Below are 15220 nucleotides of genomic sequence, written 5' to 3' on the forward strand. Positions count from 1 at the left end.
GACCAATATCCTTGATGAACACAGATGCAAAAATTCTTACCAAAATACCAGCCAATAGGATTCAACAGTATATTAAAAGGATTATTCACCACGACCAAGTGGGATTTATTCCAGGGCTGTAAGGTTGGTTCAACATCCGCAAATCAATCAATGTGATACAACACATTAATAAAAGAAAGAACAAGAACTATATGATACTCTCCATAGATGCTGAAAAAGCATTTGACAAAGTACAGCATCCCTTCCTGATCAAAACTCTTCAAAGTGTAGGGATAGAGGGCACATACCTCAATATTATCAAAGCCATCTATGAAGAACCCACCGCAAATATCATTCTCAATGGAGAAAAACGGAAAGCTTTTCTGCTAAGGTCAGGAACATGGCAGGGATGTCCATTATCACCACTGCTATTCAACATAGTACTAGAAGTCCTAGCCTCAGCAATCAGACAACAACAACAAAAAAACTAAAGGCATCCAAATCGGCAAAGAAGAAGTCAAATTATACTCTTTGCAGATGATATGATACTATATGTGGAAAAGCCAAAAGACTCCACTCCAAAACTGCTAGAACTTGTACAGGAATTCAGTAATGTGTCAGGATATAAAATCAATGCACAGAAATCAGTCGCATTTCTCTACACCAATAATAAGACAGAAGAAAGAGAAATTAAGGAGTCAATCCCATTTACAGTTGCACCCAAAACCATAAGATACCTAGGAATAAACCTAAACAAAGAGGCAACAAATCTATACTCAGAAAACTATAAAGTACTCATGAAAGAAATTGAGGAAGACACAAAGAAATTGAAAAATGTTCCATGCTCCTGGACTGGAAGAACAAATATTGTGAAAATGTCTATGCTACCTAAATCAATCTACACATTTAATGCAATCCCTATCAAAATCCCATCCATTTTTTTTCAAAGAAATGGAACAAATAATCCTAAAATTTATATGGAACCAGAAAAGACCTCGAATAGCCAAAGGAATATTGAAAAAGAAAGCCAAAGTTGGTGGCATTACAATTCCAGACTTCAAGCTCTATTACAAAGCTGTCATCATCAAGACAGTGTGGTACTGGCACGAAAAAAGACACATAGATCAATGGAACAGAATCGAGAGCCCAGAAATAGACCCTCAACTCTATGGTCAACTTATCTTCGACAAAGCAGGGAAGAATGTCCAATGGAAAAAAGACAGTTTCTTCAACAAATGGTGTTGGGAAAATTGGACAGCCACATGCAGAAAAATGAAATTGGACCATTTCCTTAAACCACACACGAAAATAGACTCAAAATGGATGAAGGACCTCAATGTGAGAAAGGAATCCATCAACATCCTTGAGGAGAACATAGGCAGCAACCTCTCCCACCTCAGCTGCAGCAACTTCTTCCTAGGAACATCACCAAAGGCAAGGGAAGCAAGGGCAAAAATGAACTATTGGGATTTCATCAAGATCAAAAGCTTTTGCACGGCAAAGGAAACAGTTAACAAAACAAAAGACAACTGACAGAATGGGAGAAGATATTTGCAAACAACATATCAGATAAAGGGCTAGTATCCAAAATCTATAAAAAGCTTAGCAAACTCAACACCAAAGAACAAATAATCCGATCAAGAAATGGGCAGAGGACATGAACAGATATTTCTGCAAAGAAGACATCCAATTGACCAACAGACACATGAAAAAATGCTCCACAACACTTGGCATCAGGGAAATACAAATCAAAACCACAATGAGATACCACCTCACACCAGTCAGAATGGCTAGAATTAACAAGTCAGGAAATGACAGATGCTGGCAAGGATGCGGAGAAAGGGGAACCCTCCTACACTGTTGGTGGGAATGCAAGCTGATGCAACCACTCTGGAAAACAGCATGGAGGTTCCTCAAAAAGTTGAAAATAGAGCTACCCTGTAATCCAGCAATCGCACTACTGGGTATTTACTCTAAAGATACAAATGTAGTGATCCGAAGGGGCACGAGCATCCAAATGTTTATAGCAGCAATGTCCACAATAGTCAAACTATGGAAAGAACCTAGATGTCCATCAACAGATGAATGGATATAGAAGCTTGGTATATATATACAATGGAATACTATGCAGCCATCAAGAGAAATAAAATCTTGCCATTTGTGAGGACGTGGATGGAACTAGAGGGTATTATGCTTAGTGAAATAAGTCAATCGGAGAAAGACAACTATCATATGATCTCCCTGATATGAGGAAGTGGAGATGAACCTTGGGGGTTAAGGGGGTAGAAAAAGAATAAATTAGACAAGATGGGATCGGGAGGGTGGACAAACCATAAGAAACTCTTAATCTCACAAAACAAACTGAGGGTTGCCGGGGGGAGAGGGGTCGGGAGAGAGGGTGTTTGGGTTATGGACATTGGGGAGGGTATGTGCTATGGTGAGTGCTGTGAAATGTGTAAACCTGGCGATTCACAGACCTGTACCCCTGGGGCTAAAAATACATGTTTATAAAAAAATAAAAGAAAAATTTAAAAAATGCTGAAATAGAAGAATCTGCAGCCAAGAACACTCTATCCAGCAAGGCTGTCATTCAGAATAGTAGGAGAGATGAAGAGTTTCCCAGACAAAAGTTAAATTCATCACCACTAAACCAGCCCTACAAGAAATGTTAAAGGGGACTCTGAGTGAAAAGCAAAGAACATAAGTAGGAATAAGAAAAGTAGGAAGCACAAAAGAGTAAAATTAAGTACATATATAAAAATTGGTCAAAAGACTCACAGAATACAAGGATATAAAGCTGGCACCATATACCTAAAATTTAGAGGAACAGGAGTAAAGAATGAGTTCAAACTGAAGCAAACACCAACTTAGCATAGACTGTTAGGTGCAAAATATGTTATATACAAAATGAAAGCCACGAATAAAAAAAATATAATAGATAAGCAAAAAATATAGAGAAAGGAATCCAAGTACATCACCAAAGAAAGCTAACTAATCACAAGAAAAGAGCATGAAGAAACAGAAAATCTACAAAAATGAACATAAAACAAGTAATAAAAAGTTAGTTTGTATCTATCTATAATTATTTTGAATGTAAATGGATTAAATGCTCTAATCAAAAGACATAGGGTGACAGAATGGATTAAAAAAACAAGACCCATCTACGTGTTGCCTGCAAGAGATGCATTTCAGACCTAAAGACACATGCATATTGAAAGTGATGGGATGGAAAAATATCACGCAAAAGGACATGAAAAGAAAGCTGCAGTATGAATACTTACATCCTGCAAAATAGACTTTAAAATGAAAGCTGTAAGAAAGACAAGGACACCACATAATCATAAAGGGAATAATCCAACAATAAGATATAACGATTGTAAATATTTATGCACCCAACATGGAAGCACTCACATACATAAAACAGTGATTAACAAACATGAAGTAATCAAGAGTAATACAATAATAGTAGGGGACTTAAGCACCCACTTACAACAATGGATAGATCATCCAAATGATCTATCTAATAAATAAGGAAACAGTGGCTTTGAATGACACACTGGACCAGAAGAATCTAAGAGATATATTCAGAACAGTCCATCCTAAAACAGCAGAATACACATTCTTTTCAAGGGCACATGGAGCATTCTCCAAAATAGATCACGTGTTAGGCCACAGAATAAGCCTTAATGAAGCAAAAAAGATGGACTTCATATCATGCATCTTTTTGAACAGAATGTTATGAAACTAGAAATCAACCTCAAGAAAAAAACCTGGAAATAGCACAAATACATGGAGATTTAATAACATGCTACTAACAATCAATGGGTCAAGCACAAAATCAAAGAGGAACTTTAAAAACTCATGGAGACAAATTAAAATGAAAATGCAGTGGTCCAAATCTTTTGGATACAACAAAAATAGTTCTAAGAGGGAGGTTTATAGCAATATAGGCCTGCCTCAAGAAGGAAGAAACACCTCCTAAAAGAGCTAGGAAAGGAATAAAATCCCAAACCAGTAGGAGGAGGAAATATTAAAGTAGAAATAAACAAAGTAGAAACTAAAAAAAATCAACAGAACATATCAAACTAGGAGCTGTTTGTTTGAAAAGGTCAACATAATTGATAAACCTTTAGCCAGAACTCATAAAAAGAGAGAGAGCGAGAGAGGAAGGAAGAGGACCCAAATAAAATCAGAAATGAAAGAGGAGAATAACAACCAATACCACAGAAATACAAATAAGAGGATGTTATGAGCGATTATATGCCAACATATTAGACAACCTAGGATCAATGCATAAATTCCTAGGAACATATAACTTCCCAAAACTGAAGTAGAACAAAACAAAATTTAAGCAATCTGATTACTAGCAATGAAATTGCATCACTAATCAAAAAATTCTGACAAAAGTCCAGGACCAGATGGTTTCACAGGTGAATTCTACCAAACATTTAATAAGAGTTAATACCTATCCTTCTCAAACTATTCCAAAAAAACAGAAGAGGAAGCAAAGCTTCCAAATTTAATCTATAAGGCCAGCATTACCCTGATACCGAAATCAGAGAAAGATACTGTAATAAAAGGGAATAAAAGAGAACTTCAAGCCAGTATCTCTGAAGAACAGAGATGCAAATTCCTCAACAAAATATTAAAAAACGGAATCCAACAATATATTAAAAAAATCATTCACCCCAATCGAGTGGCATTTATTTCTTGGCTGCAAGGGAGGTTCCAAATTTCAGAAATCCGTGTGATACATCACTAAGAGAAAGGGTAAAAACTATATAATCATTTCAATAAATGTAGAAAAAGTATTTGGCAAAGGACAACATCCATTCATGATAAAAAAAAAAAACACCTCAACAAAGTAGGTTTAGAGGGAACATACCTCAACATATATGAAAAACTCACAGAGAACATAATACTCAAAGGGGGAAAACAGAGAGCTTTCCCCCTAAGATCAGGAACAAGAAAAAGACGTCCACTTTCACCACTTTCATTCAGCATAATAGTACTGGAAGTCCTAGCCACAACAATCAGACAACAAAAAGGAATGAAAAGTGTCCGCATCAGTAAGAAAGGAGTAAGACTTTCACTATTTGCACATGACAGGATACTATTTGTCGAAAACCTAAACACTCCACCAGAAAACAGCTAGAACTGATAAACGAATTTAGTAAGGTCACCACAGTGCAGAAAGTCAATATAGAGAAATCTATTGCATTTCTATACACTAATAATGAAGTAGCAAAAAGAAAAATTTAGAAACCAATCCCATTTACACCAAAAATAAAATACCTAGGAGTAAACTTAACCAAGCAGGTGAAAGACCTCTACTCTGAAAACTAAAACACTGACGAAAGAAACTTAAAGTGAAAACAAATGGGAAGACATTCCATGCTCATGGATTGAGAACATCAATACTGTTAAAACGGCCATATTGCCCAAAGCAATCTGCAAATTTTAATACAATCCCTGCAAAAATACCAATAGCATTTTCACAGAGCTAGAACAAATAATCCTAAATTTATGTGGAAGCACAAAAGACTCTGAATAGCCAAAGCAATCTTGAAAAAAAGCACAGCTGGAGATACCACAATCCCAGACTTCAAGTTATACTACAAACCTATCGGAATTAAAGCAATATGGTACTGGCTCAAAAATACACACATAGATCAATGGGACAGAAAAGACAACCCAGAAATAAACCCACCATGATTATATCAATGAATTAAAGGAGGCAAGAATATACATTGGGAAAAAGACAATCTCTTCAACAAATGGTACAGGGAAAACTGGGCAGCCACATGCAAACTGGACCACTTTCTTACACCATACACAATAAACAAACTCAAAATGGATTAAGGATCTCAGTGTGAGGCCTGTAACAATAAAAACCCTAGAAGAGAGCACAGGCAGCAAGTTCTCTGACATCAGCCTAAGCAACATTTTTCTAGGTATGTCTCCTGAGGTGAGGGAAACAAAAGTAAAAATAAATTCTTAGGATTGCATTAAAACAAAAAGCTTCTGCACAGCTCACAATCAACAAAAAGGCACCCTATGGAATGGAAGAAGATAACTGCAAATGACCTAATAAAGGGTTAATATCCACAACATATAAAAAACTTACACAACTCAATACAAAAACCCCACAAATAATTTAATTAAAAAATGGGCAGAAGACATGAACGGACACATGAAAAAATGGTCAACATCTTTAATCCTCAGGGAAATGCTAATCAAAGTCTGTAATGAGATATTACTTCACACCTGTGACAATGGCTAAAATAAAAAACACACGAAACAAGAGTTGGTGTGGATGTGGAGAAAAGGGAACCATTGCTCACTGTTGCTGGGAACGCAAACTGAAGCAGCAACTGTGGAAAACAGTACGGAGAGTCTCCTAAATATTAAAAATAGAATTACCATGTGATCCAGTAATTCCACTACTGGGTATTCACCCAAAGAATACAAAAACATTAATTCAAAATGATATGTGTGCATTTATGTTTATTGCAGCATTGTTTACAGCAAAATGGAAGCAGTGCAAGTGTCCATCAATAGATGAATGGATAAAGATATAGTACACATATGTGTGTGTGTGTGTGCACATGCACTCACACAATGGAATATTACTCAGCCATAAAAAGAACAGAATCTTGCCTTTTGTAACAACACGGTTGGGTTTAAAGAATATAATGGCTAGCAAAATAATTCAAAGAAAGAAATACCATGAGTAGTACCTGAATTAAAATTAAAATAAAAAATGCCACAGGTCCAGCTTGTTCAGTCTAAAGTTTTACACCATATTCAGATTAGAAATCAAAATGAGAGTATAAACTAATAACAAGGATACGGATTTAAAAGAGAATAAAGAATGTATCAGTGTAAAGTCAAACTAAATGTAGTTTAGGCTTTTCCTAAGTGTGACCAGCAGGTGGTGGTAACAACACACAGAAATTTTAATACTTTCTTCCTTTAGCTCTGCCTGTAAATAAAGTTTTTCATAGTGTTTATCTAGCTTGTTTAATTAAGGTATGATGTAGCAAACCCTGTTGGCTCAATTTCAGGTTTTCTAGGAAAAGATTTATAAGAGAATCAAAGGAATTGGATGGGAAATGAAATCAGGGATCTTCTAAATCTAGGAGTCTATGAAAGACCTCTGGGGGGGTGGGGAGGGTTCTGGAAATCCCGGAAATAAGCTGCAAATTGATGGTCATGTCTAGTTTTTTCTGGGAAGAAAATCCATAGCTTCCACGATAGTCTCAAAGAATCTATAATCTCCAAACATAATTTGACAATATAATGGACAAATTTGAACCCACGATTTTTTTTTAAGATAAAGTTTAAAATACCCAGCTTAGCATTTTAGGCTGTTCAAGAACTCCCTGCTCTAAACGGACTCATTTATATTATTTATTACATTAAAAACCAACTTATCTTGCAATCTGGGCCTCCCATTTTTCTGGACATCCATAAGATGATAAGAAATTCAAAAAATTCTAAAATCATTCTCAAGCTTTTAAGGACTGAAAAAAGCATCAGTGGGATCAGGCAGTGGTTTGAAGTAGAGCCCAGCAGGCCTACTCTTCTGTACAACTTGGTAGCTTTGTCACTCTGGGCCCATTACTTACCTCAGTTTCCTCACCTGCAAAATGGTGACAATAATAGTACAATGAGTATTAAAGTGTTTCGGGCAAAAAGCTTAGCCCAGTCCTTGGCAAATTTTGTGTGTTTAATTTAGCTGTTAGCTCAGTAGCCCAGAAGAAAGTGGCACTTCCAAGGAATGAGCAGTTTATAAAAGGCTAAGTCTTAAATGGTGTTAAAACTGAGAAGCATGACAGAAAGCATAATAGAAGTAAAAGGAACTGGAGAGAAAACAAGACTGGGGCGGGGGGGCGTGCGTGGAAAACACTGAAGGAAAAAGACATATTTGTGAAAACAATGTACACAGCAAGCCAATAATAATGATGTTAATCGTTATATTATTATATGCGCTAGCAGCGATGGTGACAGTTGCTAACACGTATGGCTCTGTTCCAGACCCTGGTGTAAGCACTTTATGTGGATTAAGTCGTTTTACCTTCACAGCGATTCTGGGGGTGATACAGCAGACACTGTCTATTGCCTCAACTATTACTCACCTCTTTCTTAACAGAACCCTACCACTGTTGAGTTCACAGTACCTCCAATGTACCTCTCAGCACTGGACTGAGACAGTCATCACCATCTCACTCTTTTCTGTTGGATACTGTTTTCCTCACCTCCCCTGGAGTCAGGAATGACCCTGTGACTTCAGCTGGGCCAATGAGATTCTGGGGAATGTTGGCTGGGAAGCAAGGGCTTCTGGGAAATGCTTACATCCTGAAACTCAGACATAAGAAGAGGGCTTGTTGGTATTGCTCCTTTCTCTTTCTTCCTGACCACAGGCCATCTGGTGGAGAGCCAGATGGCAGAGCTGAAAGCAATGCAGATTTTGGCTCAAAGGGACGTGGGTGAAAATGCTCATCAGAATTGTTCTACAGACTGGGTGCTTTCAGCTAAGAGTGAATCTGATACATAGCAATGACATTTAAGGACATGGCTGTTTAAGACTGTACAATATAGATAACAACATGTATGCAATGATGACACAAAGAAAAGGTTAATTATGAAAAAATTGTGTCAGCAATATTTCTGTCGAAAAGGCTTAGGGCTTGAATGATTAGCTTTCAATTATCTACAGACTTTGAATTACATAGAACATGTTCTGAGCTGCTGCTAACGTGCTGCAGTCTTCCTTCTGGATGTGTTCAGGTTTCCTGTGACACTTACCACTCACTGGCGGAAGCAAGAATTCTTTGGCTAAGCTGTCCTTGTAGGTAGTCACTAAGAGCTTCTGCCCTGAGCTTTGGGAGACCTTGAATATTCCCAGCTGCTGGAAAGGGGCAGTGAAATAGCTTCTAGCGGGGAGTGATGTGGCTCAGGAATAGTTGGGGTTGAAGATAAGTTACACAAGACCCTCTTCTTCTTGGCTTCCTCCTTTCCCCCATATGCCCCACTTTAACTTACAGAAAGTAGACACTGGAGAAAAGGCATGACAGGAGGGAGTCCCCACCTCATTTCTCCACATCAAGCTCCAGCCACCAATTTATTTCACCTGCACAAAGATCCTGAAAAATGATTCATGGTCACTATGCCACAAGATATCATTAATTCTTACAGATGTTTCTATGGCCATGATAAAGTCTCAGGGTCAAGTCTTTTTTTTTTTTTCTTCTTACATTCAGTTTGGGTCAAGTCTTATAATACAATTCTACATCCATGTTCCTTAGGCCTTGACATAGAGACATAGAGCTTGGGACACATACGAATTCTAGAACTCAGATCTAAGGGTGACTTCAGAAATCGTTTTATTCTCTTTAACAGCTGTGAAATTTTAGGCTATGAATGAGTAACCTATATTCCCAACTGGATTCTAAGATCCTTGAAAGCAGAACCTTTTCTCACTTTTTCTGGCATCGAGCATGGTTCTAAGAATACACAGCATACACCACATATATTCAAATAGTACCTCCCCACAGATATTGATAAACTGTCACGATTATAAAATAAGCAAAACTTGGGGCACCTGATTGGCTCAGTTAAGTGACTGACTCTTGTTTGCTCAGGTCATGATTTCATGGGTCGGTCATGAGACTGAGCCCCACCTGGGGCTCCACGCTCAGCAGAGAGTCTACCTGAAGATTCTCTGCCTCTGCTCCTCCCCCCACGTGCTTTCCCTCTCTCAAACAAATCTTTAAAATAACTAAGAAAAAGATCATCAGTGTTTGTGTGTGTGTGTGTGTACGTGCATGTGTAAGAAATGGGTCATGCGATTTAAGTCCACTAACAGCTCATTCGGAAACTCAGTTGATGAGTACCCTGACAAGGACTCCAACAGCCTCTAAACCACTGAGTCTGGTGGTCCAATACCCGCAGGGCAAAAACCTCTCTAATTTAAATGCCTGAATTTAAGAAACTAAGACCTTATAGTTGGAACAGGAGGGATCTTGTCCATTCTACCTCTGGTTAACCACAGAGAGTCCAGGAAACTTTAATTCAAGGATGACCAAGTACTGGCAAGGATTAACTGTGGATTTTGGAGTCAGACACGCTGGGGCAAGATGTTAATGCATCTGAGCCCATTCCCTCCTTCAGTGGACGGGATACATACTTCAGGTGACTGCAGTGAAGATCAAATAAGAAAATGGATGCCAACTGCCTAGTCAGACAAAATAATTTCTACTTTGCTTTATGGCAGCATTTCTTGCCTAGCCACGGTGAAGCTGAGCCTGACATCAGGGGAGGAGAAGAAACTGCAAACCTGATCATTCTGAGTTTTACTGTATCAGCCAAGATCAAGTCGATGGTGCGCGACTAACAGTATGTGTGGCCTGGCTGATTGCTCGTCAACTGACAGAGAAGCAAACGACCGATGAGCTGAATTTAGACAGGCAGGCTGGCATAACTTGCATTTCACATGGTTTCTAGCCACGTGGACTGATTCTCTGTGCTCGTTCCATCTGATAAAGTCTACTTTTTGATAATTCCAATAAAAGAAAGAAATCAGTAGAAAAATTAGCAAGTAGGGAATGAAGAGTCCTTAAAAAACAAACCAGTCTCGCAAAGGAAAAGGAGAGACCGAGCATCTCAACTTATCCCACTGGAAGAGGATTCTTTCTCTCCCTGTTCTTCACAGCTGGCGCCCTGGGAGCAATTTTCCGTGGCCGCTGAGAGAACAGTCCTCAGCAGGCTGCACAGATCGGTCTCCTCAGCTGTCTCCCCTGCTGCTTCTCTCACCCTGGGCTGGCCATGTGGCTTCGGGCCCTTTTCCCAGCACACCTTAAAGCACTATCTCTGAACCTTAAGAAATAATCAAACTTTGTACCTTATTTATAAATGTAGCAAGTCTAATCCATTCCTGGAGATCGTGATACACCAGACCACACTTTATCTTCCTTGTGTCCCCACTTCTTTGGTTAGTATTGTGCTCTATTTTCTGTAGTTCCTAATGTGGATGGTGTGTACACACACACACACGCACACCCTCTTTTTGCATTTTCCAAGCATTCAATTCCAGTTTCAGATGAGTAGGCTTTTAAAACTACATATACTCGTACTTTGACAGATCCCTACATCACTGAGCTAAAATGGTTTCGATCTGAGCTCTTCTGAGTTTATTGTGAAGAATAAAACAGCAGCAATAACAACAAAGGAAACTCAGCATTTTCCTGTGTTTCTGTTACAAAGGCATGACTGGAAGATCGTGAACGGTAGAACAGGAACAGCACTGAGCGAGTCCCCTGCGGCTCTAGAGAAGGGGTCAGAGGTCAGCCAGCCAGATGATGAAGGGATAGTAACCCCAGGGTGCTGAGCACTCAGTTAATCCTCACAGCCCTCTTGGTGTCTTAGGAAGTTCTTAATGAGGAACAGAGCCTTAGAGCCTATAAAGATCTTCCCCGAAATTACAAAATGAATACAATCCCATGTTTAACTCCAGAGCCAGACTTCTTAACTGGGGAGCTATTCTGCTGGGGTATAAATAAAAATATAATTACCAGGAATAACACCAAAGCACGCAGAGACAAAGTATGCATTTCTGTGTGTCTGTGTGTGTACACACACACGTGTACATGTGCTAAAGCGGTATTCGAAGAGCATTATGAAACGCAGTTTGAACAAATCCCAAGGAGGGGTAGATTTTGGTTGTAGTTTTCTAGAAGCAGGTGAGTTTGGGGCTGGGCTTTGGACTTGAGGCAGAACATGCGCTTGGCAGAAAGCTATCTGCTGGGCACACATTTCTGGGAAGCAGAGAGGCCAGGTCTAAGGTACAGGTTATGCTGCAAAGACAATGGGCAGCTGCACACTGCTGCTCAGGGAGAGAGAAGCAACGGTAGCAGCACTGTGCATTCTGCAGCAGGATAAGCGTAGAGTCAGAGAAATATCTAGCATTTGGTTAAGACCCTCAGAGTTATTACAGTTCCTGATGAAGGGAATTCTACAATTGTTTCTGTAAAATTATTCTAGTTAACTGCTCACTGGATTACTGGAGTGGAGAAACCGAAAATAAGGAATAGTTCATAAATTTCAGTAGCCTAAGATAATCAAAGCCTGATCTGGGTGGCTATGGGGAGAATTTTTTACTATTATTATTTTTTATTACCAAGGTCTGCAATCACGACTTCAGACACTGTGCAATTTCCTAATGGCTGAAATGATTATCAGGCTAGAGGGCAAGCTGCCAACGGAGCAATCAGAGCTAGATGCACTGGACTTGGGGTTCATCTATCAGAGATGATTTTAAATCAGTGTGGGCCTGCCTGGATGCAGAAGGGGAGATGCCAGTCGATGTGAAACTCCCCTCTTCAAATTGTTCTCACCATTTTATTTCCCTTGGTGCCTTCAGTGATCAAATCCACAGAGTCCAAGGAAAAAAGAGAAAATACCCAATTAAAGTCTGCAAAATGCATCAAAACAAACACAAGAGGATTCTCAAAAGCCTGTCTTCCAGACCCCGCCTTCACCTAAGAACCATGCAGGAGCACTTACCGCAAACATCCACTCTGGGAGGATGCGCTCTCCACATAGTGTTTCAGCGCAAGCTGGAATTCTTCCAAGTCCTCTTCTATCACAGACATCTGACGCTGGACAAGCATGATGTGCTACCGAGGAAGAGGCAAGGGTTGCAGCCTGGCTGCCAGGTAACCTCGCTTCAGCTGACCCCCTGTGCCCATCCCCCCCAACAAAGCAAATAATTCTCATCTAAAAATATGACCAAAAGGGAGACCGTGACTAATCCAAGGAATACATTCTATAAAAATTCTAATACAGGCAGGATACCTTCCTTGCTTCTAGTAGAAGGTGGTAAAGACAGTGTCTCCCGAGGATACACTTCCCTTTTAAAAACAATGGTTCTCAATTAGAAGCCCTAGGGAGGTTTCAAAATTGCTACGTTAGAATCTCTGGAAGGAGGGTCCAAGCACTAGTATTTATACAACCCTCACCACCCACTCCCAAGTGACTCCAATGCGCAGCCTAGGCTGGGATGACCAGCCTATGGTCATTTTTACAAAGTAGTCCTACTCTACACACTGGACAGCTCCAGCTTCACCTTAAATATTTCATGATATTAAACATGTGTAAAATTACAAACAACCAAACTTCAAAAAAATGTGTGATCGGTGTTGCAGTTCCAAAAGTACATTAGCCACTGATCACATACCATAGGCCCTGCTCAGATCTCATGGCATCAGTCGAAGCCTGTGTTTAATGGATCACACTGGGCTGGATGCCAATTGCTTCCTGTAACAAATCCTATTATGTTTATGGCACTTGTAGTTTGAAGACTTTCCTATAGATATGCCTATGGGCTTCTCATGGCACTTCGATCTCAAGATTAAGCCTTTCCTCCATCAAGGGTTAGGAACCACAGAAATGCAAGAGAAAAAAAAGTAAGGATTGGGAGTGAATTATAAAAATGCAAAACAACAACAATGTAAGGAAAATTCAGAGTATGAGAAAAGTAACTTGTACAATATTACCCAGCTGCGTAGTGGTAGAGCCAGAATTAAGCCCTGGTTTGTGTCTCCTCTCCAATGAGTTTCTCACTTCATGTTAATAGCTACTGTTGTTGGAGAACAGTTGTATCTTAGGTATCATATGAGGCACTTTATATATCCAACAATAGTGCCTACTTTGTTTTTCTACAGGTAAATGGTAGGTGCTGGATTCTGGGTATACAGTGACAAATTAAGACAGAAACCTTACCTTCATAAGGTGTAGTAAAGAAATCGACAAGGTTGTTTTGTGGGTTTTTTTTTTTTTTAAGATTTTATTTATTTATCTGAGAGAGACAGAGATAGAGACAGCATGATTGGAGAGGAAAGGGAGAAGCAGACTCCCCACTGAGCAGGGATCCCAATGTGGGGTTCGATTCCAGGACCCGGGGATTATGACCTGAGTGAAAGGCAGACACTTAATAACTGACTGAGCCACCCAGGTGCCCCAAGAAATCAACAAGGTTTGAGAACTATGTCTATGGAATAATTTTAGGTATTGATCCTAGCACATGAAATTACCTATATGTAAATTGACCAGAAGTCTATTAAATTCTTGAAAGAACTCTATTGTCAAATAGCTAAAATCTTCATCCCAGTCTCAAAATCCTTTGATTGTGTAAACCTTAAGGTAATATATTTGGGCCTCCAAACTCAGATGAGCAGGAAGCAGGCTATCAATACTGCATAACCCCTAAAAAAGGCAATACTCTTTGATAAGCTGTTTCTGATGTGGTCATGGAGGAAAAAGAACCAAAAAGAAACTCTCAAAACAACAATGGATAAGAGAGTTCCTCCCAGAATGGGGAACCAGAACTTCCTTCACTGACAAATAGTTTCCCAGCATGAATTCATTGTTGCAATGAACCAGTAAGTGCTGTATGCTTCCTAGTCATGCCTTTCCTGAATTACAGTTTTTATGACATTTCTCCTGGCCCAGTTTTATCACTGTGTATTTATCTGTGTGTTTTGGGGGTGTGGTGAGGGGAGATAACTTACTTCTTTATTCATAACTGTGTCAGACTACAAGGGACCACATCTTGATCTTACAGGGAGGACTGATTCTCACCCAGGAAGCCAGACTTTGAGCTAGCAGCAGTAATTGGAGGAGACTTAGGGTGGTCTCCTTTGTGAAGGCGTCTATATGTTCTATATATGTGATAAGAATGAATATTTGATAATCAGAAGGTTCACTGTGGCAGAAACTCCAAACCGTTTTCCCCAAATCCATTTCCTCTTCTTCCTAGGCACAGAGTACGTTGTCTATCATCCTTTGGAGTTAGGTGTAACCAAGTGATGAGTTTCCACCAACAGAACACAAGCAGAAGTGCTGCACATTGCTTTTGGGCCAAGACTTTCAAGAGGGATGTAAAGCCCCTCCATGTTCTCTTCCCCTTTTCTGTTGACAGAATGACCTGCCTTAGGAATGGCAGAGCCACACTTGAGAGGAGAATGTATCCCTGAATCCTTGTGTGTACTGTTTTCCTGGGCAAGGAAAAAAATCTTTATTATATTGGAATCATTCTTCATTTGGGTCTAACCCAGTCACCTTAATGAGTTAGGTGATTTTAATTGAGCTTTGTTTATTTCCCTTTAGGATCAGAGATCAAGAATCAGTAGATATAAGCCTATAACTATCTCCTAAGATTATGTAATGAACAATCAGC

At 39.4% G+C, this 15220-nt stretch overlaps 1 protein-coding gene across 1 annotated transcript in view; it reads right to left on the reverse strand.

Moving 5' to 3' along the window:
* The window catches only part of NECAB1 (N-terminal EF-hand calcium binding protein 1), a 192228-nt gene that overhangs the window by 13190 nt on the left and 163818 nt on the right, over positions 1 to 15220 (reverse strand). Inside the window, exon 10 of the mRNA XM_032869069.1 lies at positions 12547 to 12659. Within this exon, the coding sequence (XP_032724960.1) occupies positions 12547 to 12659 (113 nt within the window). The remainder of the gene's footprint in view (positions 1 to 12546; positions 12660 to 15220) is intronic.

The sequence above is a fragment of the Lontra canadensis genome, unplaced genomic scaffold (genome assembly GCF_010015895.1).
Source record: "Lontra canadensis isolate GAN:19392208 unplaced genomic scaffold, GSC_riverotter_1.0 scaffold37, whole genome shotgun sequence".
NCBI lineage: Eukaryota > Metazoa > Chordata > Mammalia > Carnivora > Mustelidae > Lontra > Lontra canadensis.